Raw genomic sequence first — 26499 nt, forward strand, 5'->3', positions numbered from 1 at the left:
CCAAATCCTGAAAGATGATGCTGCGAAAGTGCTGCACTCAATATGCCAGCAAATATGGAAAACTCAGCAGTGGCCACAGGACTGGAAAAGGTCAGTTTTCATTCCAATCCCAAAAAGAATGGCAATGCCAAAGAATGCTCAAACTACCGCACAATTGCACTCATCTCACATGCTAGTAAAGTAATGCTCAAAATTCTCCAAGCCAGGCGTCAGCAATATGTGAACCGTGAACTTCCTGATGTTCAAGCTGGTTTTAGAAAAGGCAGAGGAACCAGAGATCAAATTGCCAACATCCGCTGGATCATGGAAAAAGCAAGAGAGTTCCAGAAAAGCATCTATTTCTGCTTTATTGACTATGCCAAAGCCTTTGACTGTGTGGATCACAATAAACTGCGGAAAATTCAGAAAGAGATGGGAATACCAGACCACCTGATCTGCCTCTTGAGAAATTTGTATGCAGGTCAGGAAGCAACAGTTAGAACTGGACATGGAACAACAGACTGGTTCCAAATAGGAAAAGAAGTTGGTCAAAGCTGTATATTGTCACCCTGTTTATTTAACTTATATGCAGAGTACTTCATGAGAAACGCTGGACTGGAAGAAACACAAGCCGGAATCAAGATTGCGGGAGAAATATCAATAACCTCAGATATGCAGATGACACCACCTTTATGGCAGAAAGTGAAGAGGAACTCAAAAGCCTCTTGATGAAAGTGAAAGTGGAGAGTGAAAAAGTTGGCTTAAAGCTCAACATTCAGAAAACGAAGATCATGGCATCTGGTCCCATCACTTCATGGGAAATAGATGGGGAAACAGTGGAAATAGTGTCAGACTTTATTTTTCTGGGCTCCAAAATCACTACAGATGGTGACTGCAGCCATGTAATTAAAAGGCGCTTACTCCTTGGAAGGAAAGTTATGACCAACCTAGATAGCATATTGAAAAGCAGAGACATTACTTTGCCAACAAAGGTTGGTCTAGTCACGGCTATGGTTTTTCCTGTGGTCATGTATGGATGTGAGAGTTGGACTGTGAAGAAGGCTGAGTGCCAAAGAATTGATGCTTTTGAACTGTGGTGTTGGAGAAGACTCTTGAGAGTCCCTTGGACTGCAAGGAGATCCAACCAGTCCATTCTGAAGGAGATCAGCCCTGGGATTTCTTTGGAAGGAACAATGCTAAAGCTGAAACTCCAGTACTTTGGCCACCTCATGTGAAGAGTTGACTCACTGGAAAAGACTGATGCTGGGAGGGATTGGGGGCAAGAGGAGAAGGGGACGACAGAGGATGAGATGGCTGGATGGCATCACTGACTCGATGGATGTGAGTCTGAGTGAACTCCGGGAGTTGGTGATGGACAGAGAGGCCTGGTGTGCTGCGATTCACGGGGTCACAAAGAGTCAGACACAACTGAGCGACTGATCTGATACAATCTGTATGTCTTCTACATTTTCTTTTTGCTTTATTAAACACTGTCTAGAACCTCCAGTACAATCTTGGCTTAAAGAGTTGAGAGTAGGCATCCTTGCTTTTCCCTGATTTTAGAGGGGAAGCATTCAGTCTTTCACTGTTGAGTATGTCATCTGTAGATGCCCATTTTCATAGATGCCCATTCTGAGGTTGAGGAAGTTTCTTTGTATTTTACTCTTTTATATAGTATTTTGGTAATGTTTTTTCTATATACCTATCCTCTTTATTTTTGGACTTGATTTACTAAAATTCTGTTAATAATAGACGCATCTATGCTCATCAGGGGTATACTGGTTGAGAACTTTTTTTTCTTGAAATGTCTCTCTTAGACTTTGGTATCAAAGTAATGCTGGTTTCACTGCATGAAGCAGTCTCTCCTAATTTTTGAAAAGAGCTTTTGTTGAATTGGCATAATTCTCTTAAACAGTACTGGTAGAATTCACTAGTGGCACCATCAAGGTCTGATGTTTTCTTTGTGAGGAAATTTTAAACTACAAATTCAACTTCTTTAATTGATATAGGGCTCTTCAGAAAATTCATTCTTTTGGAATGAGCTTTATGAGCTTTATTAGTTTTCATCTTTGAAGAAATATTTCTTTATTGTCCTTTTGCTATTTGTAGATTTCTATACAGATGTTACCTCTCTTGTTCCTGATACTGGTAGCTATGTCTTTTACCTTTCTTTTTGGAGGAAATGATGCTGAAGCTGAAACTCCAGTATCAGCCACCTCATGTGAAGAGTTTACTCACTGAAAAAGACCCTGATGCTGGGAGGGATTGGGGGCAGGAGGAGAAGGGGACGACAGAGGATGCGATGGCTGGATGGCATCACTGACTCGATGGACGTGAGTCTGGGTGAACTCCGAGAGTTGGTGATGGACAGGGAGGCCTGGTATGCTGCAATTAATGGGGTCGTGAAGAGTTGGACACGACTGAGGGACTGAACTGAATTGAACTGTGATCAAACTAGGTCTTTATAAATTTTATTATCTTCATAAAGAACCAGTCTTTGGTTTCAATGATTGTCTCTATTTTTCTGTTTTCCCTTTATTTGATTTCTGTTCTGAACTTAGTATTTGCTTTCTTCTGCTTGATTTAATTTGTTCTTATTTTTAGTTTTCTGAGTCAGAAACCAAGGTCACTGATTTGAGACCTTTTCTTTTCCTTATGCACGTTAAATGAGCTATAAATTCCTCTCCACTTACTATTTGCCTTCCACAAATTTTGATATGTTTTGTTTTCACTTTCATTTAAAATACTTCTTAATTTCTTTGAGTTCTCTTTGATCCATGAGTTATACAGAAGCATGTTAAGTTTTCAAACAATTGAAGATGTTTTACCTCTCAGTTATAACCTTTCCTTTTCCTTATACATGTTAAAAGAGCTATAAATTACCCTCCACATACTATTTATCTGCCTTCCACAAATTTTGATATGTTTTGTTTTCACTTTCATTTAGTTAAAAATACTTGCTAATTTCTTTGAGTTCTCTTTGACCCATGACTTATGCGTAAGTATGTTAGTTTTCAAACACCAAGACGTTTCACCTCTCAGTTATTATCCCTCTGTAGTAAGAAAACATACTTTGTATGATTTAACTCCTGCTAACTTTACTGAACCAGGTTTTATGCATAATACAGTTTATCTAAATGCTTCATGTGCACACCAAAAAGAATTTTCATTCTGCTGTTGTTCAGTGGGAATACAGTAAGTCCTCTACACATGAACAAGTTCCATTTCAAGAGTGTGTTCATAAGTCCAATAAGGTTAGCCTAGGTATCTAACACAACTGGCTACACAGTACTACACTATAATAGATTTACAACACTTTCCACACAAATAATATTTAAAAACACACAAAAAATAAGGAAAACATTTTTAATCTTATAGTACAGTACCTTGAAAAGTATAGTAGTACATAGAGTACAACAGCTGGCATACAGGGGCTGGCATAGAGTGAACAGGCAAGAAGAGTTACTGATGGAGGCAGGACAGGAGGTGGGAGATGATAAGAGCTGAAAGACTGTCAGCAACAGGAGGCAGAGGGCAAGGTGCAATGTCACTCATGCCTGATGCTGATGACACGGGTTCTGGGTCCTTGCCCGATTCAATTCTATCTACCCTGTTGAAAAAACAATCCAGTGATGTCTGGGTAAGTAGTTCTCTTTTTTCTTGTCACAGATGACAGAGTAGCACTGGACTGCATTCTGAACAGCAGTGGCACTTGGGCCCCACACCTCAAAAACTAACAGTGCCTCCTCAAATAAAGAAAACCCTTTGCCATTTTATGTGTCATTAATCTCTTTGTTCTTCGGTTATTTCTTCTTCCTCTTGTCTCTCTTCATCCTTTCTCTGGGCCTCCAATTCCATCAGGTCTTTATTAGTAAGCTCCTCATTTTGCACAGCAAGGTCAATGAGGTCATCCTCTTGCAGATCTAGCTCCAATTTTTTTCCTGAGGGTCACTAAGTGGCTGAAGACCTCTTTTGATTCTTTGTCTACCTTCTCAAATCCATGAAAATGATGAATAAATTGTGGGTAAAGGTTCTTCCAAATCCCATTCATGATGACAACTAAATATCACACCAAGCAAAGTCAATGTTTTTTATGGGTTTGTACATGGTACAAGCCCTTCCAAAACTGTTGCAAGGTGGTTCCTGATTTGTCACTTGCCTTTATTGCCTGACAAAAAGTGCAATGCGAATAGTATTTCTTAAAAGTCCACAGGCTTTTAACCCCCTGGTCCACAGGCTGGATAACTGACATAGTATTTGGTGGCAGATACACACTGGGATGAAAGTCATCCATGAATGACTTTGGAGGGTGGCCGAGAGTATTGTTGAGCAGCAAAAGAATGCTGAATGGGATGTCTTTCTTCAAGCAGTATTTCTCAACTCTGGGATAAAATGGTGGAAAAACCAATCCTGGAAAATGGCCTGTGTAACCCGGGCTTTGGGGTTTCTCCACACAAAAGGAAGAGAGTCCCTGTCTGTTTTTAAAGGCTCTTGGGTTCTCTGGATGAGAAACTAAAAGATTCTCTGGCTTCATACTGCCAGAAGCACTGCCACCAAACAAAGAGAGTTAGCCTATCCTTTAGTGTTTTATAGCCTGGCATCAACTTTTCTTTCTTACTGATATAACTTTGGTCTGAATTCCTCTTCCAGTACAGTCCTCGCATCCACATTAAAAACCTGCTATAGTAAATACATTCCTTCATCAATAATTTCTTAAAGCATTTCAGGAAATTTCCAGGCAGGTACCATACCTACACTCACTGCCTTGGCACTTACCTTTACATTGTAAAGCTTCGCTCTAGCCTTGAATCGATAAAAGCATGGTTGGCTTTAAAAGATGTGCCTTCTGATTTTTCACCATGTTTCTTCTTCAAGTCTTCATAAGGCTTTTAACTTTCTCTTGCATCAGCATTAAACTGAGAGCAACTCAGCTGACACCGATCCTGCATTCACATACTGAGAAGTTTCTCCATCTCCTCCATTACTTTTCCATGCTCCTTTGGTATTATTGTCAACGTCATTGGCATGGCATACTTCACATGTCCAAGACTGAATGATTCATGTTATAAGAATAAGTGATCTTCACCATCTTTTTGCCTTGCTCCACTCTCTCAATTATTTTCACTTTTGTTTTCATTGTTATTGCTTGGTGCTTCTTAGCAGTACCAGCTACATCACCGCTGCTTTTATGCTTGCTTCTGAACATCCTGGGCTTGAAATAAAGATACTGCACCACTGTACTCTATACAGTACTTTACAGTAAAGTACACAAAAGCACAACCACTTGTAAGAGGATGCATGCATGTAACAACGTATTCCAGACACATGAACCAACTTATATAACTGGATATGTGAATGCATGTACTTTGAAAGTTTGCGGTTAGTATATAGGGAACGTACTGTATTCTATAAACGTCAGGACAAGCAGATTGATTTATTTCCTTTCTACTTTTTTGTCTACACTTTTTCTATTATAAGAATAGTACTGAAATATCCATTATATAATTGTGGATATTTTTCTATTTCTCCTTGTGGTTCTGGTTCTGTCAGGTTGTACTCTGCATATTTTCAAGTAACATCATTAGATGGGTATATATTTTTAGGATTATTATGTTTTCTTAATGAACTGTCCTGGCCCATTTACGATTATGAAATGCACTTTTATTCCTGATAATGTTCACTGTTCTAAATCTTAATGTCTGATATTAAAATGGCCACTCCAGCATTCTTTTGATTATAGTGTTGTATGCGTTCGTTTCAGTTCAATCACTCAGTTGTGTCCGACTCCTTGCAACCCCATAGACTGAAGTTAGTATGTGTCTTAGTTTTCTACTGCTAACAAATAACCATAGTAGCTTAAAACAATACCTATTTATAGTCTCATAGTTCTGTGGTCAGAACTTCAGGTGAGTTCAACTGGGCTTTCTACTTCAGTTCAGTCCCTCAGTCGTGTCCAACTCTTTGTGATCCCATGAATTGCACCAGGCCTCCCTGTCCATCACCAACTCCCGGAGTTCACCCAGACTCACGTCCATCGAGTCAGTGATGCCATCCAGCCATCTCATCCTCTGTCGTCCCCTTTTCCTCCTGCCCCCAATCCCTCCCAGCATCAGAGTCTTTTCCAATGAGTCAACTATTCGCAGCAGGTGGCCAAAGTACTGGAGTTTCAGCTTTAGCATCATTCCTTCCAAAGAAATCCCAGGGCTGACCTCCTTTAGAATGGACTGGTTGGATCTCCTTGCAGTCAAAGGGACTCTCAAGAGTTTTCTCTAACACCACAGTTCAAAAGCATCAATTCTTCTGCGCTCAGCTTTCTTCACAGTCCAACTCTCACATCCATACATGACCACTGGAAAAACCATAGCCTTGACTAGATGCACCTTTGTTGGCAAAGTAATGTCTCTGCTTTTCAATATACTATCTAGGTTGGTCATAACTTTTCTTCCAAAGAGTAAGTGTCTTTTAATTTCATGGCTGCAGTCACCATCTGCAGTGATTTTGGAGCCCACAAAAATAAAGTCTGACACTGTTTCGCCATCTATTTCCCTTTCTACTTAGGGTCTTACAAAGAGGAAATCAAGATGTCAGACAGGCTTCTCTCCTATCTGAAGGCTCTGGGAAAGAATCTACTTCCAAGTTCATTCAGGTTGTTGGCAGAATCTAGTTCCTCATGGCTACAGGTATGAGGTGCCTATTTTCTTGCTGGCTATAGGCACAACCATTCTCTTTGTCCCTAGATGACACCTGTATTTCTTTTCACATAGTCCCATTTTCAAATCAGCAATGAGTTCTTCTCATGCTTTAAATCCTAACTTCTATAGCTACCAGCCAGAGAAAGCTCTGCTTTCAAAGGGCATGTATGATCAGATAAAGCTCACTGGGATAATCTCTGTTTTGTCATATAACATAATCACAGGAATGATATCTTATTCTCAGGTTCCACTCACACTCAAAGGGGAGATGGTTATATAAGAGTGAGGATGACTGGAGGTTAGTCTTAGAATCTTTCAATCTCTATTTGTACTCTGTATTTAAGGTGGGTTTCTGGTAGACAGTATACAGTTGGGTCTTTATTTTTTAATCCATCTTACAGTCTCTACCTCAAATTTACATTAAATACAATTGTTCATAGAGTTGGGTTTAAATCTACCGTCTCACTTGCTATTCACTTTTTATTTGTTTCATTTGCTTTGTGTTCTTCTCCACTTAAAAAATTTTTTTAAACGTTGCTATTTCTCCTTATTATGCATTATATTTTCTGCTTCTTTGCATTCTGGGTACTATTTGTTTGGATCCAAGATATTAAAAATTTTATCTTGTTGGATGGATGTTGGATATTTTTGTATTCCTGCTTCCCAGGTGGCATGTGGTAAAGAATCTAATCTGCCTGCCAATGCAGAAAACCCAAGAGATGCGGGTTCAATCCCTGGGTGGGGAAGATACCCTAGAGGAGGAAATGGCCACCCACTCCAGTATTTTTGTCTGAGGGACAAAAATTCCAGGGACTGAGGAGCCTGGTAGGCTACAATAGATGGGGTTGCAAAAAGTCAGACACAATTGAGCGCGCACACGCGCACGCACCCACACACACACACACACACACAAATACTCTTGTGTTCTGTTCTGAGATGCAGTTAAGTTACTTGGAAATAGTTGCTTTTGATTTAGAAGGACAAGAGGATTCATTTTGCCCTTCTATAGAGGCAAACCCATTCTCTGCAGTCTACTCCATGATTTATAACGTTTTCCACTCTGGCTACTGTGAACACATTATTCTTGCTCCTTTATGAGTGAAACTGAGGGTACTCATCAGTTAGATCCATTAAACTGTAATTTCTTAATGAACAGTGAACTGTAACATGCCTTCACTGATCAAACTCACTTTGATTGTTTTTACAAAAACTCGCATGTCCTCCAAGTTTCATAAAGTCTAAAAATAAGATACTTTCCTGAGATGTTTTTCAGGAATTTGCAATCAGCTGCGTTCAGTTCTAGGTAGACCTAAGATTAAAACCACTAACTGTCCAACTGGGCTTGTATGAAGTGTCCACTTGGTGACCTTTTGACGTGAAAGGGCCCACAATTCCACCCTCAGAACATGCTAACGCCTCCATTTTCTGAACATGTGTCTTATGGACAAGCAAGCAGCTTACCTGCATCTGCACAAGAATGACTCACTTTTTTCTTATCATCAATTACCCTTCCCCATGCTCTGCATACCTTGGACTACCCTGCTTCTTTATTTCCACAAATACCCTGAGTCCCTTGCTATCAGGTAGGTGGATTTGAGAGTTGTTCTCCCCACTCCTCACTTGGTTGCCTCACAAATAAATCCTTTCCCTGCTGCAAACTTTGCCATGTCAGCATCTGGCTTGTAGCACATCTGGCAAATGAATCTGATTTGGTCACATGAACCTAAATGATTGCTCTAATTCTTTTGACAATTCTTTTCTTGGCTTTGGGTGGCTTGTCACACACATGCACTAGTCAATTGTCAGCTGAAGACTTACAAGAGTCTTCAGTGGTTTCTGTAGATCTCTAGGTCTCTCTCTCTCCTTACGTGCTGCTCATTCCTCTCTGGTTCTCTGCCCTGGAAACTCTGGCTGTCTTGGTCTCCCTGGACTCCAAACTCTTTTCTCAACTAAGGGAGGTTGCCAGGCTTTGCATGGGTCTCCCCTTTTGTGCTGTGCCTTGGAAACTCTCTCAATACAGTAAGCTGAGGAAAACACAGGGCTCATTTCATTTGTTTCATACTTCTCAGGGATCACTGTTCTTCAATGCCTGATGTCCAATGTTTTGAGAACCACGATTTCATATATTTTGTCAGGGTTTTGGTTCATTTAAATGGAAAGATAAGTCTGGTCCTTGTTATTCTACCTAGGCCAGTAATGAAAGTTCTAGTACTTAGGTTTTATTCTCTTTAAATGTTACCAGAGTTTTAGAAGAGCTGACAAGTATTAATAGTAAGGGTTGTAGAAAAAAATCCAAAAATCCAAGAAGGTAACATATACCACTGCTCCCCAATTAAAGAAGTTACGTGTCTGTTAGCAAAATAATAACACAATAGAGCATTTCCCCCAAACAGTAAGATAGTGCTATCTAGTCTTAAAAGCTAATAAACCCTTTTTACATCATAAATGACAAAATTTGTCATAATATAGAAAACTAATTATGACAAAATAATCTGAATTCATTAGGTCAAATCTATAATATAGTCGGCCCTCTGCATCCACCGGGAAGAAAAACATTCCAGAAAGTTCCAAAAACTAAAACTTGAATTTGCTATGTAACATCAACTATTTACATAGCATTTATATTTTGTTAGGTATTAAAAGTAACCAACAAAAGACTTAAAGTTTATGGGAAGACATATAGATTATATGCAAATATTATGCCATTTTATATAAGGGGCTTGAGCATCCATAGATTTTAGTATCTGAGAGGGGTCGTGGAATCAAACCCCACATGGACACCAAGGGATAACTATATAAGAAATTTCTGATTTATCAATTTATTTACATTAACATTTTCCACATTATATATGTTGACCATAACATATTAAAATGAACACATTTACCAACTTGATTTAAGGAAATAATACCTCTAAGAAGCCCAGAGTTATCAATGGGTCCAGGATAAACGTTTTGATCTCCCATCTGGTATTTGTCCCAACTGTCAAAGCCAACATACTTTTTCCACTGTTTGAACCAGCGACTATCGACTAGGTACCTAAAAAAGAAGAGAAATTGGTAAAAGAAAATATCAAGAACGTTAAGAATAGCAGAAAAGCTATCTTTTTTTTTAATATATATATTTTTAATGTGGACCATTTTGAATGAATTACAATGTTGCTTCTGTTTCATGTTTTGGTTTTTTAACTGCAAGGCATGTGGGATCTTAGCTCCCCAACCAGGGCTCAAACCTGTATCCCCCACGATGGAAGGCGAAGTCTTAACCAATGGGCCACCAGGGAAGTCCCTCTATTTTTTATATTTCACTTTATATCAAAGTACATATCTACTTCAAAGGATTACTGAGAATAACTAATGCCACAGTTGTAGAAGAGAAATATTTCACTTGTGTAAGGTATTATTTCTATTGTTCTATAAAATATCTACTACAGACAACTACTGACATACACATTAAACAAAAAATCCTTAATAGAACTTTTAAAAAAATGCAGTAGCTGTTCAGCACAATATGTGCCAACTGAACAAAAATTCAAATGACAATGACAAGCGTCAATCAAGGTAAAATTTTACATGCAACATGGTAAAATGTTAACATGAAAAATGGTTCTTTTGCAAAAAACTTAAAAATACAGTATGCTAATTGTATATGTTTTACTGTATCTTTCAGGGAGTAAGGAAAGCAATTATTAAAGGTTTGGAAGATTGATTTTAGTAATTATAATCAAAGTTTTAAAAGAAACTTTAAAAATATCTAGCTTCTTTACTAACAGAGTTGATAGCAACAACACTGTCTCCCACTGTTTCTTGTACATAAGTAAAATTCGCTGGGGCAAGCAACTGGTTTTTAATTGATTTCAAAAGTATGAAACCAAGCACTATAACAATTACTGAAACTATATTCACCCTATTTTCAAATATCTAAATTAGCTTTCTCATCAGATGACCAGTTACAGAAAAAGTAAAATAATAGTCTCTAGCAAAGAAAGCATAAAAAAATTATTATTCTAAAAAAACCATAGAAATTTATTTATATTATATATACCATGCTTTGCCACTGGTTCATAATTATTTTAAAATTCTTTTCAGAAACATTTTCCCTCACAGTTAACTAGGCTCAATCACAAACAAAAGCAAAGGTTAACAAGATGTTTAAAGTCCACGTGTGTAGCCAAGTTTTTTAGAACATCATTCCAATGCTTCCATGCTTACAGTACTATTCATAGAGCCCTGTAGGAATGAAATGCTATCTTTATGTCTGAAAATACTTGAAGTAAAGGCACCAACCTAACAAAACCCCACAATTTTTAAGGAATATTCATCAGCAGTTCGATTTCCTAAAAATGGGTAAGGTAGAAGAATTATCTATACATGAGTATTCCAAACATACTATCAGGGTCATACAATGGAATGCCCCCAAGTTGTAGATTTTGATCTATGAGGAAAAAAGAGAATTGAAAAACTAAGTTTTAAGAAAACCCTGTTTGTAAGATAAACAAAATAGATTAGACTAGCAACATCTTTATATGTTAAACTGAATAAAGAAAATTAGACTTAACTGTATGTGTGCATGCGTGCTCAGTTGTGTCTGACTCTTTATGATGCTGAGGATGGTAGCCCGCCAGGCTTCTCTGTCCATGGGATTTCCCAGGCAAGAATACTGGAGTGGGTTGCCATTTTGGTCTCCAGGGGATCTTTCTGACCCAGGGATTGAACCTTCGTCTCCTGCATTGGCAGGCAGGTTCTCTACCTCTGAGCCACCAGGGAAAGCCAATGAAACATGAGGGAAGCAGAAAACACAGGAGTATCTATTATGGAAATAACGTGCAGTCTTCTTAGGTATACTCTTGAAATTAGATAAAGTGGACATATAAATGAAAAAAAAAAATTCTAAGACATTTACATGGATTTGTTGTACTGTAAAAACTTTAATCTATTATAGACCTGCCCCAAACACAAGATTCCTCCATTTTAATTCATAAAAGCCTAGGACAAAACCAACAGCTCACCAAGATTTTAAGTGAAGAAAGACCTAAATTTATTATATATTTTCAACAGCACTCTTAATCTTTGATACGTTATTAAGGTCCAGATGCACCCAACTTCTGAGTTCCTTTTTTGAATAGTTTTAACTATTTGTAAAGGTTGATATTTCATGGGTTTTATTCTTGAAATAGCAATCTTTACAAATAGTTATACTTGATTTTAAGATGAAATCTAAAATCAGAAACTCTGCCTAATAGGTCTTGCATGATCTGATCTGCTCCTACCTCCCTCTTTAGTCTTAACTAGTACCATTTTTCTTTTTGCTGAGATCTAGTTCCTAGACATACTATTTTCTGCCTCACGGTTCCTTCTGCCTCAAATATTTTCCTACTGCTCTCACCACCTAGTTAACTCTTATTATCTTTCAGATAATTTAAACATCACTTTTCTCAGGGAATCCTTCCATAAGCTTCTCCCCATTTCCTCTTAGTTTGGAAAAGAAAACACAAGATGGCAATCTCAGTTTACTAGCTCTCAAGACTCTTTATTCAGTTGCAAGGATTACTTTAACAATAACAAAATAACTAACATTTGAGCTTTACTCTTGGGCAAGGCAAGTACTTCTAAGTACTTTAATATACTGACTCACTTACTCCTTTAATTACCCAATGAGGTAGGCATTCCTATAATTTCACAGGCACATAGAAATTAACTTGCCCAAGGTTACAAAGTTAGTGCCAGACCTGTGATTAAGAAAATGTGTTAGCAGCATAGGGAGAAGCAAAAAGACCAATGAAAGCACAAAGAAACAAGAACCAGGCTCAAGTATTCAACATTTGTGGAACTACGCTACATGCTAAAAGCATCATTACAAACCCATGTAGAAAGATCTGGATATATATACATGGAAAAAATTAATTAGAGCTCTACACCTCACATATATAGTCAGTTCTACTTGAAAAAGTTTAAGAAAACCTGAATGTGTTAAACATGACTGATATAAGGGAACAGTAACACAAAGTCTGCGTATGCTTAAGTACTACTTCACTCTAGTGCGAGGACTAGGGTAAAGCAAGTGAGATGCCAAGGGACCCCAACAGGGAGTGTGTCCTTCTACACCCTAGGAGCCTTACTTGTCTCAGCCTAGCCCTAACTCCAAAACAAACACTAGATAAATGTGGACAACTACCCAGCTATACTGAGTGGGACAGGTATGCACAAAACATACATTTTTACATCTACTTACAATCACCATGTGCATTATGAACTACACACTCCACATCTGTTACAATTTCTTGGCGCATTTTGGATAACCTTCCTTCTACCATTTCACAATAACTTACAGGCTGCAATGTTTTTGAATCCCACTTCAAGCAAATTTCCTTTTTTTCAAAATAAAAATGACATATTTTTTGTGGTATTAGTGTATTATTTAACCTTTAATAAATGTAAAACTATGCTACCATTTTTATTAGGTATCATGGGTCGCTGCCAAGAAATTTTCAAGTGCTGTGCCCCAACACTATTTTTCCCATATGCCCTGTGGGTTTTACTGCATGGTTTTGCTTATAGCACAGTGATTTTCAGGAACACGTGCTCTGTTACAGCAGAAACTGTACAAAAATAAATCATAGTTGGATTAAAAACATAAATGTGAAAGCAAAAATATAATTTTTTAAAAGATAATGGAGAAAACTCTTGTTACTTCAGAATATAGGAAGAGTAAACACAAAAAGCAAAAACTCTTAAAAGTAAAGGTTGATAAAATTGCAAGGTTAAAATGAAAAGCTTCTGTTTAACAAAGGAACCAAGTAAAGAAAGACAGAGATTGGGAAAAATACTGCCTATAACCAACAAAGGATTAGAATATATGAAAAACTCCTTTAATTTAAAAAGAAAAAAAGGACAATACACAGGACATCAGAATAGCCTCGATATCTATATCATTAGCAATGTAAAAATACAAATTAATATCATAGCACCGTGTTTGCATGAAATTGGTGAACACACAAGCACACGTACATGTGTCAATAATATTGTGTGGAGAAGATGTGTAGTAACTACAGCTCATAAACTATCACTTAGGGTGTAAACTAGAATCCTCATTTTGGAGAATAATTCGGCAAATTTATTAAAGATGAAGATGTGCATACTGCAGAATCACATATTGTCATTGCTAAGTCTTATAAGAAACTCTTGCACATATTTACAAGAATACAACTTGTAATGCAGTTACATTATATATAACACAACATAATTAGCAAATGGAAAACAGGAAAAGCTCCCTAATACCCACTATTCCTATCATGACATATTATACAAAAACTGAAATGAAAAATACAGCTGCAAGTATTAACATGGATAAATCTCAAAACTGCAATGTTGAATAAGAAAAACAGAAGCTGCAAAAGGATACATGTAATATAACACAAATACATTAAGATACAGATATGCACACACAGTACAACTATAGAAAATTTTTAAACATGCGACAAATAATAATATTCATAGATTCATGTATACATATTGAAAATATAAGTAAAGGGAATAATAAAAATCCATTTCTGGATGGTGGCTCCCTGTGGCAAGAGAGGGAAGGGGTTAGGATGAGTGAAAACAGGTACAGGGAGATTCAACTGTATTTGTAAAGCTTTTCTTTTTTAACTAACAGAGGTTTACACAGCAGTTTTGTTACATTTTTCTTTGTATTCTGTTTTCTGAAATAGTATACTTAATATGGGAGAAGGCAATAGCCACCCACTCCAGTACTCTTGCCTGGAAAATCCCATGGACGGAGGTGCCTGGTGGGCTGCCGTCTATGGGGTCGCATGGAGTCGGCCACGACTGAAGCAACTTAGCAGCAGCAGCAGCAGATGACATACATCTTTTCCTTGTGTGAGCTCCTCAAGATCAGATGCCATGTCACATGAACCTTTGTAATTCCAGTCCCTCACTCAATTCCTGACCCAAAGCAATTGGTTAATAAAAATTTACTGAATGAATGAATAAAACTGCTTCTGGATATGCTTTTATTTACCAAACTAACTTGCTACTATGTATTAGCTTAACAATATCATTTCCTGAATACTCAGTAACACTTTAATAGTCACCAGTTGAAACTTGATTTCCTCTCATGTTGCACAAAATAACACCCTATTTGACATTTTTTGTCATTGTGTTTATAAATCTTTCTTATTTGACATCATTATTTTAAATATTCATATAAGTTGCCTAAGGGTTAGTTTTCAGAGAAGGCAATGGCACCCCACTCCAGTACTCTTGCCTGGAAAATCCCATAGATGGAGGAGCCTCGGAGGCTGCAGTCCATGGGGTCACTAAGAGTCAGACATGACTGAGCGACTTCACTTTCACTTTTCACTTTCATGCACTGGAGAAGCAAATAGCAACCCACTCCAGTGTTCTTGCCTGGAGAATCCCAGGGACGGGGGAGCCTGGTGGGCTGCCGTATATGGGGTCGCAGAGAGTCGGACACAACTGAAGCGACTTAGCAGCAGCAGCAGCAGCAGCATACTTAATATGATTAATATGTTTCCTATTTAATACAGAATAACCGTTTATATGGGCTTCCCTGGTGGCTCAGTGGTAAACAATCTACCTGCCAATGCAGGAGACACAGGTTTGATCTTTAGGTCACGAAGATTTCCAGAGAAGGAAATGGCAACCCATGCCAATATTCTTGCTTTGGAAATCCCATGAACAGCGGAACCTGGCAGGCTATAGTCTATGGGGTCACAAAAGAATTGGACACGACCTAGCAACTAAACAGTAACAATGGTTAATGTACAATCTTCATATACATGCACAAAATGAAAGAGTCAAACATACAGACTATGAATAATGTTGCAGTCAACCAAGCTGATAGCAAACTAGATTTCAAGCATAAAAACGGGATAAAAATGTGTACAGGAAAATGTATAAAATGCACAGCTTTAGTTTTATTACTCTTTACTTTTTAAAAGAAATTCATTATTTTCTATTATTATTATTTTCTATTACCTCATATTTATTTTATACTATCTCTTTGAAAAGAAAAGACCCTGATGCTGGGAAAGATTGGAGGCAGGAGAAGGGGATGACAGAGGACGAGACGATTGGATGGCATCACCAACTTATTGGACATGAGTTTGAGCAAGCTCCAGAAGTTGGTGAAGGACAGGGAAGCCTAGCATGCTGCAGTCCATGGGGTTGCCAACAGTCAGACACAACTGAGTGACTGAACGATGACAAATCTCTTCCAAATCCAACAGATTAATTTCCATTCAGTTCAGTTCAGTCACTCAGTCGTGTCTGACTCTTTGCGACCCCATGAATCGAAGCACGCCAGGCCTTCCTGTCCATCACCAACTCCCAGAGTTCACTCAAACTCATGTCCATCGAGTCGGTGATACCATCCAGCCATCTCATCCTCTGTCATCCCCACCTCCTCCAGCCCCCAATTCCTCCCAGCATCAGGGTCTTTTCCAATGAGTCAACTCTTCGCATGAGGTGGCCAAAGTATTGGAGTTTCAGCTTTAACATCAGTCCTTCCAATGAACACCCTGGACTGATCTCCTTTAGAATGGACTGGCTGGACCTCCTTGCGGTCCAAGGGACTCTCAAGAGTCTTCTCCAACACCACAGTTCAAAAGCATCAATTCTCTGGCGCTCAGCTTTCTTCACAGTCCAACTCTCACATCCATATGTGACTACTGGAAAAACCATAGCCTTGACTAGACGGACCTTTGTTGGCAAAGTAATGTCTCTGCTTTTGAATACGCTATCTAGGTTGGTCATAACTTTCCTTCCAAGGAGTAAGCGTCTTAATTTCATGGCTGCAATCACCATTAGATTCTAAGAAAAAGTTACATAAACCTTGAAGAATTTTCTTTAGAAAAACCTGACTTGTTTCCAAATTGATCAAATTATGAATCTGATATATAGTAATGCATTCATTTTCAAGAAATTATTTCCTTTTGTTAACTAGAGCAACTACTAAGCCAGAAAGGTGAAAATGATTGGTTGACATCTCGTAAGAAAAGAAAAGCACAAAGTACAAAAATACAGATTATTACCCTTGTTATCTGGGAAGATATGTAAACCAAACAATCAAAAAATTCTAAAACTGACATATATACTGACTTTAAGCTGATCAAGCTTTAGTACCAAATATTAAACTTACCAAATATTAAACTATAGACTTGCAACCATCCTGCTGCTGCTGCTGCTAAGTCGCTTCAGTCGTGTCTGACTCTGTGCGACCCCATAGACGGCAGCCCACCAGGCTCCTCTGTCCATGGGATTCTCCAAGCAAGGACACTGGAGTGGGTTGCCATTTCCTTCTCCAATGCATGAAAGGGAAAAGTGAAAGTGAAGTCGCTCAGTCGTGTCTGACTCTTAGCGACCTCATGGACTGCAGCCTACCAGGCTCCTCTGTCCATGGGATTTTCCAGGCAAGAGTACTGGAGTGGGGTGCCATTGCCTTCTCCTGCAACCATCCTAGGTTCAACTAAATACTAACATGCAAACACCTAGATAGCCCAGAGTAATTATTAACCTCTTTATGATAAACAAATTTAAGTTTCTTACACAAAAAAGTTAGTATCATACAGATGAAACTGAGGATGAAATATTTCTGAATAATATTGAGCCATCTGACTGTGTTCCTATATAAAAAGCTATGAAGTAAACGTACCAAAATATGCTCAAGATCATTTCAGCTTTTGGGTGAGGCTTTGGACTGTGGCTGAATCACTATCATTTCCTGTTTCAGGTGAAAAGTGAAAGTGAAAATCGTCCAGTCGTGTCCAACTCCTTGCGACTGCATGGACTATACAGTCCATGGAATTCCTCAGGCAGAATACTGGAGTGGGTAGCATTTCCCTTCTCCAGGGGATCTTTCCAACCCAGGGATTGAACCCAGGTCTCCCGCATGCAGGTGGATTTTTTAACCAGATGAGCCACCAGGGAATACAAAGGACTTTAATGATGATGCCTCACATTTCTCACTACCCAAAAGGCCTGTTTTCGTTCCAATCCCAAAGAAAGGCAATGCCGAGGAATGCTCAAACTACCGCACAATTGCATTCATCTCACACACAAGTAATGCTCAAAATTCTCCAAGCCAGGCTTTAGCAATACATGAACCATGAACTTCCAGATGTTCAAGCTGGTTTTAGAAAAGGGAGAGGAACCGGAGATCAAATTGCCAATATACACTGGATCATCGAAAAAGCAAGAGAGTTCCAGAAAAACATCTATTTCTGTTTTATTGACTATGCCAAAGTCTTTGACTGTGTGGATCACAACAAACTGTAGAAAATTCTGAAAGAGATGGGAATACCAGACCACCTGACCCACCTCTTGAGAAATCTGTATGCACGTCAGGAAGCAACAGTTAGGATTGGACATGTAACAACAGACTGGTTCCAAATTGGGAAAGGAGTACATCAAGGCTGTATATTGTCACCCTGCTTATTTAACTTCTATGACAGTACATCATGAGAAACGCTGGGCTGAATGATGAAGCCCAAGCTGGAATCAAGATTGCCGGGAGAAATATCAATAACCTCACATATGCAGATGACACCACCCTTAGGGCAGAAAGCGAAGAGGAACTGAAGAGCCTCTTGATGAAAGAGAAAGAGTGTGAAAAAGTTGGCTTAAAACTCAACATTAAGAAAACTAAGATCATGGCATCTGGTCCCATCACTTCATGGGAAATAGGTGGGGAAACAGTGAAAACAGTGGCAGACTTTATTTTTGGGGGCTCCAAAAATCACTGAAGATGGTGACTGCAGCCATGAAATTAAAAGATACTTATTCCTTGGAAGGAAAGTTATGACCAACCTTGACAGCATATTAAAAAGCAGAGACATTACTTTTCCAACAAAGGTCCATCTAGTCAAGGTTATAGTTTTCCCAGTAGTCATGTATGAATGTGAGAGTTGGACTGTAAAGAAAGCTGAGCACCGAAGAATTGATGCCTTTGAACTGTGGTGTTGAAGAAGACTTTTGCGAGTCCCTTGGACTGCAAGGAGATCCAACCAGTCCGTCCTAAAGGAGATCAGTCCTGAGTGTTCATTGGAAAACTGATGTTGAAGCCAAAACTCCAATACTTTGGCCACCTGATGTGAAGAACTGACATTTGAAAAGACCCTGATGCTGGGAAAAACTGAAGCCGGGAGATGAAGGAGATGACAGAGGATGAGATGCTTGGATGGCATCACTGACTCAATGGACATGAGTTTGAGTAGGCTCTGGGAGTTGGTGATGGACAGGGAGGCCTGGCGTGCCACAGTCCATGGGGTGGCAAAGAGTCAGACACGACTGAGCCACTGAATTGTACTGACTGATGATTCTCAAACACTAGTATATCAATATGAAAATGTTTCTATAATGATATTATGAGTTCAAAATTACTAAAGAAAATTTCAGAGATTAAGTATCTATGGTCTTCAATCGATTTCAAGTCCTTTAAAAACAACCAAGAATCCTCCAGCATATCTCCAGTTTAGCCTTCTCTACTTCCAATAACTATTTCAAACCTTTTCAAAACATTAAGTCTCTAATCCATTAGGCTGAATAGACAGCCTTGCTGCTTACTTTTCAAAGAAGTCCCAACATTCTAACTCTCTTATTCCACACCTTTATCATCAGTGATTCCCTTATATACCCGTGGAGTATATAACTCTCCTTAAATCTAAGGCTAATAATTTTTGTTCCTATTCTTTGGATCTAATTTCCTTCTGCCTCCTTGGAGACTTAACTTATAAACAGCCACTACCATCTTTTTTTCCCCCCATATCTATTCTGTTTTTTTAACTTAGCATATAAGAAGATCCATCCACTCTTTTCCCCCTTCTGCCCATATGACTGCCCTACTCACATACACATTTCCTCTTCTATCTGCTCCCATTTTTCTGATTTGTCCTTGTAGCCAAGCTTCTCCTTCCTCAATCTTCACTTACTCTTCACCAAAGCACAACAGATCTTGCTATCCCAATGGGCCCTCAAAAAGGTCCTCGTGAAGTCACCAATGGCCACCCTACTGAATACAAAGGATTCATAATTTTGTTACTGTATCAGTGCTTTTAAAAATAATCTCAGTGATTGTACCTTTCCGGAGGGCAGGAATATATCTATATCTAAATATATTTAGCTATTTTACAAGATTCCCTACTTCTACCTAAACATTAATGTCACAGAGCTGCTCTTCAATTTCCTCTTTTCTCACAGTCAATAGTCTCAGTGATACTGTAACTTCACCAGGAGTCTAAAATCTGCATGCTAAGACCAATCCTCAAGTTCTTGAATATTTCCAATTTCTATTCATCCATGTCAACTTGGATTTTTTATAGAATTTCAACTTCAAGTTGTCAACTGTCTTTACATCCTCAAATGTACTCCTTCTCTAATATCTCTTTAATAAATGTCATCAGTAATTTAGTTTCCCAAACCAGAAACCAAATTATCCTATATTCTTCCATGACCCCTTAACATCTAGCAACCAAGTCTATCCCTCTCTTCTTCATGCTCAGAAAAGTATCTTAGTTCTGTAACTCACCCTCCTCATCAGTCTTAAGTGGCATAGAGTACTATAACAGCTGCCCAACTTGTAAATGCTTTAAATTTGCTTGCTTCCAATTTAGCCTCCATTCTGCTGCCAGACATTTTAAAAACACAAATATGATCAATCACTCTACTGTTAAAATTAAAATTTAGTGTCATGTAACAGACCATCTTACCTGTCTCCTGAGAAACCTGTATGAGGGTCAAGAAGCAACAGTTAGAACCCCGTATGGAACAACTGATTGGTTAAAGATTGAGAAAGGAATACAACAGGGCTGTCTGCTGTTACCCTGTTTGTTTAATCTATACACTGAGCACATCATGAGAAATGCTGGGCTGGATGAGTGACAAGCTGGAATCAAGATAGGTGGGAGAAACATCAACATCCTCAGATATGTGGATGATACCACTCTAGTGGCAGAAAGCAAAGAGGAACTAAAGAGCCTCTTGATGAGCGTGAAAGAGAGAAAGAGCTGGCTTAAAACGAAATACTAAAAAAACTAAGATCATGGCATCCAGCCTGATTTACTTCATGGTAAATAGAGGGGGAAAAGGTGGAAGTAGTGACAGATTCCCCTTCTTGGGCTCTAAAATCATTGCAGATGGTGACTGCAGCCATGAAATTAGAAGATGTTTGCTTGTTGGCAGGAAAGCTATGACAAACCTAGACTGTGTTGAAAAGGAGAGACATTACTCTGCCAATCAGGTCTGTATAGTCAAGGCTATGGTTTTCCCAGTGGTCACATACAGTTGTGAGAGCTGGACCGTAAAGAAGGCAGTGCCAAAGAATTGATGCCTTCGAACTGTGGTGCCAGAGAAGGCTCTTGAGAGCCCATTGGACAGCAAAGAGATCAAACAGTCAATCTTAAGGGAAATCAACCCTGGATACTTGGAAGTACTACGATGCTGAAGCTGAAACTCCAGTATTTGGTCATCTGATGTGAACAGCTGACTCTCTGGAAAAGTCCCTGATGCTGGGAAAGATTGAGGGCAGAAGAGAGTGTCAGATGAGATGGCTGGATGGCATCACCAATGCAATGGACGTGAACTTGGGCAACTTCAAGAGATGGTGAGGGACAGAGTGTCCTGGCATGCTGCAGTCCATGGGGTCACAAAGAGTCAGACACAACTGGGTGACTGAACAACAACAAGAGAATAGAAATGTTTTAATTTATATTTATGTAAAGTTTTTTGTATAAAGTGTTTTCAAATTAATCTTTAGAGTAACTTTTTCCCCTCTTTTTTTAATTTAGCTGATGGGGAAACCAAAACTCAGAGCAACTATGTACCTTAACAAGGTCATACAACACTGAGTGTGTAGGGCCTGTTTTCAGTATGCACTCTAGTTTTCAGACTCTAAAGTTTAGTGTTCTTTCTACTGTATTAAACTGTACTTTGGAAGCCATTTACTAACAGAGAACTAAGGCTTCCCAGGAAGCTCAGTGGTAAAGAATCCGCCTGCTAATGCAGGGGATGCAGGTTCAATCCCTGTTTCGGGAAAATCCCCTGGAGAAGGAAATGGCAACCCACCCCAGTATTTTGGTCTGGGAAATTCCATGGACAGAGGAGACTGGTGGGTTGGAGTCCATGGGTTGCAAAGAGTTGGACACAATGCAGTGACTGAGACACATTTAGAATAAACAAAATCCTTTTTGAAAAAATAATATCTTAGCGTATGAACAGGAGTTATTTCATGAAGAATAAGATAAAAAGCTATCTAGATTGAAGGAACAGCACATGCTAGACCCAGAACAACTTCGGGATTCAGGTATACTAGAAGAGTTAAACGCAGTTGGAGTTTATGACAAAGGGAGAAGAGATGCTGGATAAGGGAGGCTGGGGCCACACTACAGCACCTTTAAGGTAATCAAAGATTTTATCCTAAATGCAAGGAAAGCCACTGACAGATTTTTAGAAGAGATATAATCTGATTTACATTTCATGAAGATCACTGGGAGTATCTCACAGGAGTGTTGGGAGGTTTAAATACAAGTGAAATGTTTAATAAATCAAAACTTACATAAAGTTATGAGTACTTCAAAAAGGCCTAAACTGTATGGTGCTAAATGTTCTACTGGTATCAAGACAGACAATTTGTAATGTGGTCTGGACAGAATAATTTTCAATGGCTACAGAGAAGCAGGATCAATTTTAGGACCCAAAACAAATCAATTCAAAATGAGTCCATTTTAAAACAGCCCTCAAATGCAGAAAAGCTATTATAAGAACTGAAAAGGCCAGGTTGTAGGTTTTTCGCTGTTATTTGTGGGTTTTTTTTTTTTGCGGGGGGCGGCGGGGAGGTGGTAGAGAAGAAAGGTAGGAGCCTCAAAAGCTGGCTAGTGTCTCTGTACACTCTAAAAGAAAATTTAAGGAACACATAAAGGGACCAATGAATGATTCAGAACAGTCGTAAATACAAAGACATTTAAAAGCAATACAGGGAAATGGGGAAATCCCAAGAGCTGGATTCAGAAAACCATAGGGCTAGTGAATGCATGGTTCTGTTTTGCTTTTTTGGATTAGTATACGTCTATGCTGACAATTTTCAAATAAGCAGTTCCTTCTTAATTGCTTAATACTGATATATGATGTTTATTTTTTTTAAAAACCCTACCTTTTTCTCTGCAAAGTAGATATAAGACAGTCACTATTTTGCAACTGAGGAGACACACAAAAACTTCAGCCTAATTCAATGTAGCACACTTACTCTGAGAACATGTATAAAACTGTTGTGTGTAGAATTAACAGCATTAACACTTTTGGATATTAATTCACTCTATAACTAATCATCTCATTGAATAAAATACTGTTTCAATTACATTTAAGTTGCAACAGCATAAGCCATTTTTTAATACTAAAAGAGATACTTATAGTATCTAGTACTTTAAATCATTATAAAACTAGATACCTCACTGATTTTTTTTAAGTACCACAAATGAAAACTCTTCAGTAAAACATAATCAAGGAAAGCTATTAAGTTGTTCAAATAAACCAATGGTTTGGTTAATCATCCCTTTATATCTTAATTTTTAGGTCTGAAGCATTTCCAACCTATTTTTTGCTCTACACGTTAAATTAATCAGTTGGCAAGAACTAATTTTTATGACCTCTTTTACATCTAAACTAAAAGACAAAGAACTCAGGAAGGAGGCCAAGTAAGATTGTGAAACTGAAAAGAAAACACACAGAAGTGGAGAAAATGTTGCGTATCATCTATCTGATAGGGGCTTTGTATCTAGAATATATATGAAGAACTCTTAAAACTCAGTAATGAAGAGAAAATTGCCAAGTGAGAAAATGGGCAAAGAATGTAGACAGGCATTTTTGCCAAAAGGGCTAATAAGCATATACGAAAAGATGTGCACCAACATTTGCCACTATGAAAATGCAAATTGAGCCTCCAATGAGATACCACTGCACATCCCCCAAGATGGCTATAATCAAAAAGACAGGTAAGTATCACAACAATGCAGAGAAACTGGACCCTTATACATCACTAGTGGCAATGGAAAATGGCGTCACTGCTTTGGAAAAGAGTCCATTAGTTCCTCAAAAAATAAACACAGAGACTCAGCAATTCCATTGCCAGATATGCACCCAAGGGAAATGAAAACTTATGTCTAGACTAAAACTTGCATATAAGTGTTCATAGAAGGATTATTCATAACAATCAAAAAGTGTGAACAAGTCAAAAGTCCATCAACTGAAGAAGGAATAAACTGAATATGGCATCCCTATACAATGGGACATTTTGTGGCAATAAAAAGAAATGAAGTGCTGATATACACTACAAAATGGATGAATCTAAAAAGCATTATGTTAAGTAAATGAAGCCAGAGATAAAAATCACACATATATGATTCTATTTACATGAAATATCCAGAAGGCAAATTTATAGAACAAGAAAGTAGATCAGTAGCTGCCAAGAACAGCGGGATGTGGGTAGAAAAGGGGGTGGGGGAAACTGCTAATAGGTATGTGGTTTCTTTTAGGGCTGATAAAAATATTTCAAAATTGATTGTGGTGATGGTGGCACAATTCTATGAATATACCCAAATTCAGTGAATTGTACACATCAAGTGATATGTGATACCACTCACCGATTTCTTTTCTCTGCCCATGCTCCTTTCCTCCAGAGACAGTATGATATGTCAATTATACACAATAAAGCTATTATCTTTTTTCAGAAGTGTGAAAGGGCCATAAATCTGGATGGAATTACTAGGAATAATTTTACAAAGATTGGTTTTGAAGTAAGTGAAAGTCAAGACTTAGTAAAATGTACTGGAAATAACATGAATGATGTGTAAACTCCTATAAGGAAGGAATAAGTAAAGAATCTTCAGGAAACAATACTTGTATCAAAGAGCTATATTAGTTAGAAATGAGACTGCCAAGACTACAATACTAAACCAGAAAGACCTAGAAAATTCTGTAGTTTCCTCATAGATAATAGATGAACATGGTATTTTACTAATATGACAAAACTGCCACTTCTTAATTCTAATACTTTCAAGTATTCATCCCTCAAAGAACTGTTTCCCACAAAATGGGTATGGCTATCACTCAAAGGCAGGCAGTGGCAGTGCATTTTAAAATGTGGGTTTCAGAGGTGACTGCCTAGATCAGAACCTCTGCTGCACCACTGACTGACCACATCACCATGTGCACTTACTTAGCTCTGTACTCCAGTTTCTGAAACTGTAAAAGAGAACACTATCACTTATTTCATACAGACTCATACATGAATGGTAGTATTTGTAATCATAGCCACAACTGCATGGTACATATAAATACTTCGCTATACCTTTTCTGAGATTTGAAAAGCTTGAAATTCATTCAAATTTAAGAAAATAAATTTTCCATCTATATCACAGATAAATCTCTTGATTAAACTGTTAAACTTCATCAAGTTGCTATGACATATTGCTAAATAATATAAAGCAAGCCAAATTATCAGATCTCTTATGGTTAAAGAGATCTTATGGTTAGATCATTTAACCCTTATCATTCTTTTTTCTTTCTTCTAGTTTTATTGATACAATTGACATACAGCACTATAAAAGTTTAAGGTGTACAGCATAATGATTTGACTTACATACATCATGAAATGATTACCACAATAAATTTACTGAACACCCATTAGCTCATATAGATACAAAATTAAATAGAAAAAAAATTTCCTTATGAGGAGAACAGTGGCCACAGGACTGGAAGAGGTTCAGATTTTATTCCAATCCCAAAGAAGGGCAATGCCAAAGAATGTTCAAACTACAACACAACTGCACTCATTTCATATGCTAGCAAAGTAATGCTCAAAATCTTTCAATAGCATGAGAACATCCAGATGTACAAGCTGGATTTAAAAAAGGCAAAAGAACCAGAGAGCAAATTGCCAACATCCACTGGGTCACAGAAAAAGCAACAGAATTCCAGAAAAACATCTACTCCTGCTTCACTGACTACACTAAAGTCTTTGACTGTGTGGATCACAACAAACTATGGAAAATTCTTCAAGAGATGGGAATATCAGACCACCTTACCTTCCTCCTGAGTAACCTGTGTGCAGGTCAAGAAGCAACAGTTAGAACTGGACATGGTATGGGGAGGGAGGAGGGAGGAGGGTTCAGGATGGGGAACACATGTATACATGTGGCGGATTCATTTTGATATTTGGCAAAACTAATACACTTATGTAAAGTTTAAAAATAAAATAAAATTAAAAAAAAAAAAACTGTACATAGAACAGCAAACTGGTTCAAATTGGGAAAAGAGTATGTCAAGGCTGTGTACTGCTTATTTAACTTAAATGCAGAGTACATCATGTGAAATGCCAGCTGGATGAAGCACAAGCTGGAATCAAGAATGCCGGGAGAAATATCAATAACCTCAGATATGCAGATGACACCACCCTAATGGCAAGAAAGCTAAGAGGAACTAACGAGCCTCTTGATGAAGGTGAAAGAGGAGACTGAAAAATCTGGCTTAAATTCAACATTTGAAAAATGAAGATCATGGCATCTGGTCCCATCACTTCATGGCAAATAGATGGGGATAAAATGGAAACAGTGACAGACTTTATTTTCTTGCACTCCAAAATCACTGTGTATGGTGACTGCAGCCGTGAAATTAAAACATGTCTGTTTCTTGGAAGAAAAGTTGTGACAAATGTAGACAGTGTATTAAAAAGCAGACATCACTCTGTCGACAAAGGTCTGTCTAGTTAAAGCTATGGTTTTTCCAGTAGTCATGAACTGATGTGAGAGTTGGACCATAA

The 26499-nt window shown here is 38.2% G+C and overlaps 1 protein-coding gene across 5 annotated transcripts in view; it reads right to left on the reverse strand.

The window, feature by feature from the left end:
- The window catches only part of USP15 (ubiquitin specific peptidase 15), a 136698-nt gene that overhangs the window by 101055 nt on the left and 9144 nt on the right, over positions 1–26499 (reverse strand). For all 5 annotated transcript variants that reach the window (XR_825422.1, XR_825423.1, XM_010841605.1 and 2 more), the window contains exon 2: positions 9581–9708. Coding sequence is in view for 3 of the 5 variants with exons in the window: in XM_010841605.1 (XP_010839907.1) it covers positions 9581–9708 (128 nt within the window). In the remaining 2 variants the exon portion in view is untranslated. The remainder of the gene's footprint in view (positions 1–9580; positions 9709–26499) is intronic.

The sequence above is a fragment of the Bison bison genome, unplaced genomic scaffold, assembly GCF_000754665.1.
Source record: "Bison bison bison isolate TAMUID 2011002044 unplaced genomic scaffold, Bison_UMD1.0 scf7180017864163, whole genome shotgun sequence".
In the NCBI taxonomy this organism is placed as follows: Eukaryota; Metazoa; Chordata; class Mammalia; order Artiodactyla; family Bovidae; genus Bison; species Bison bison.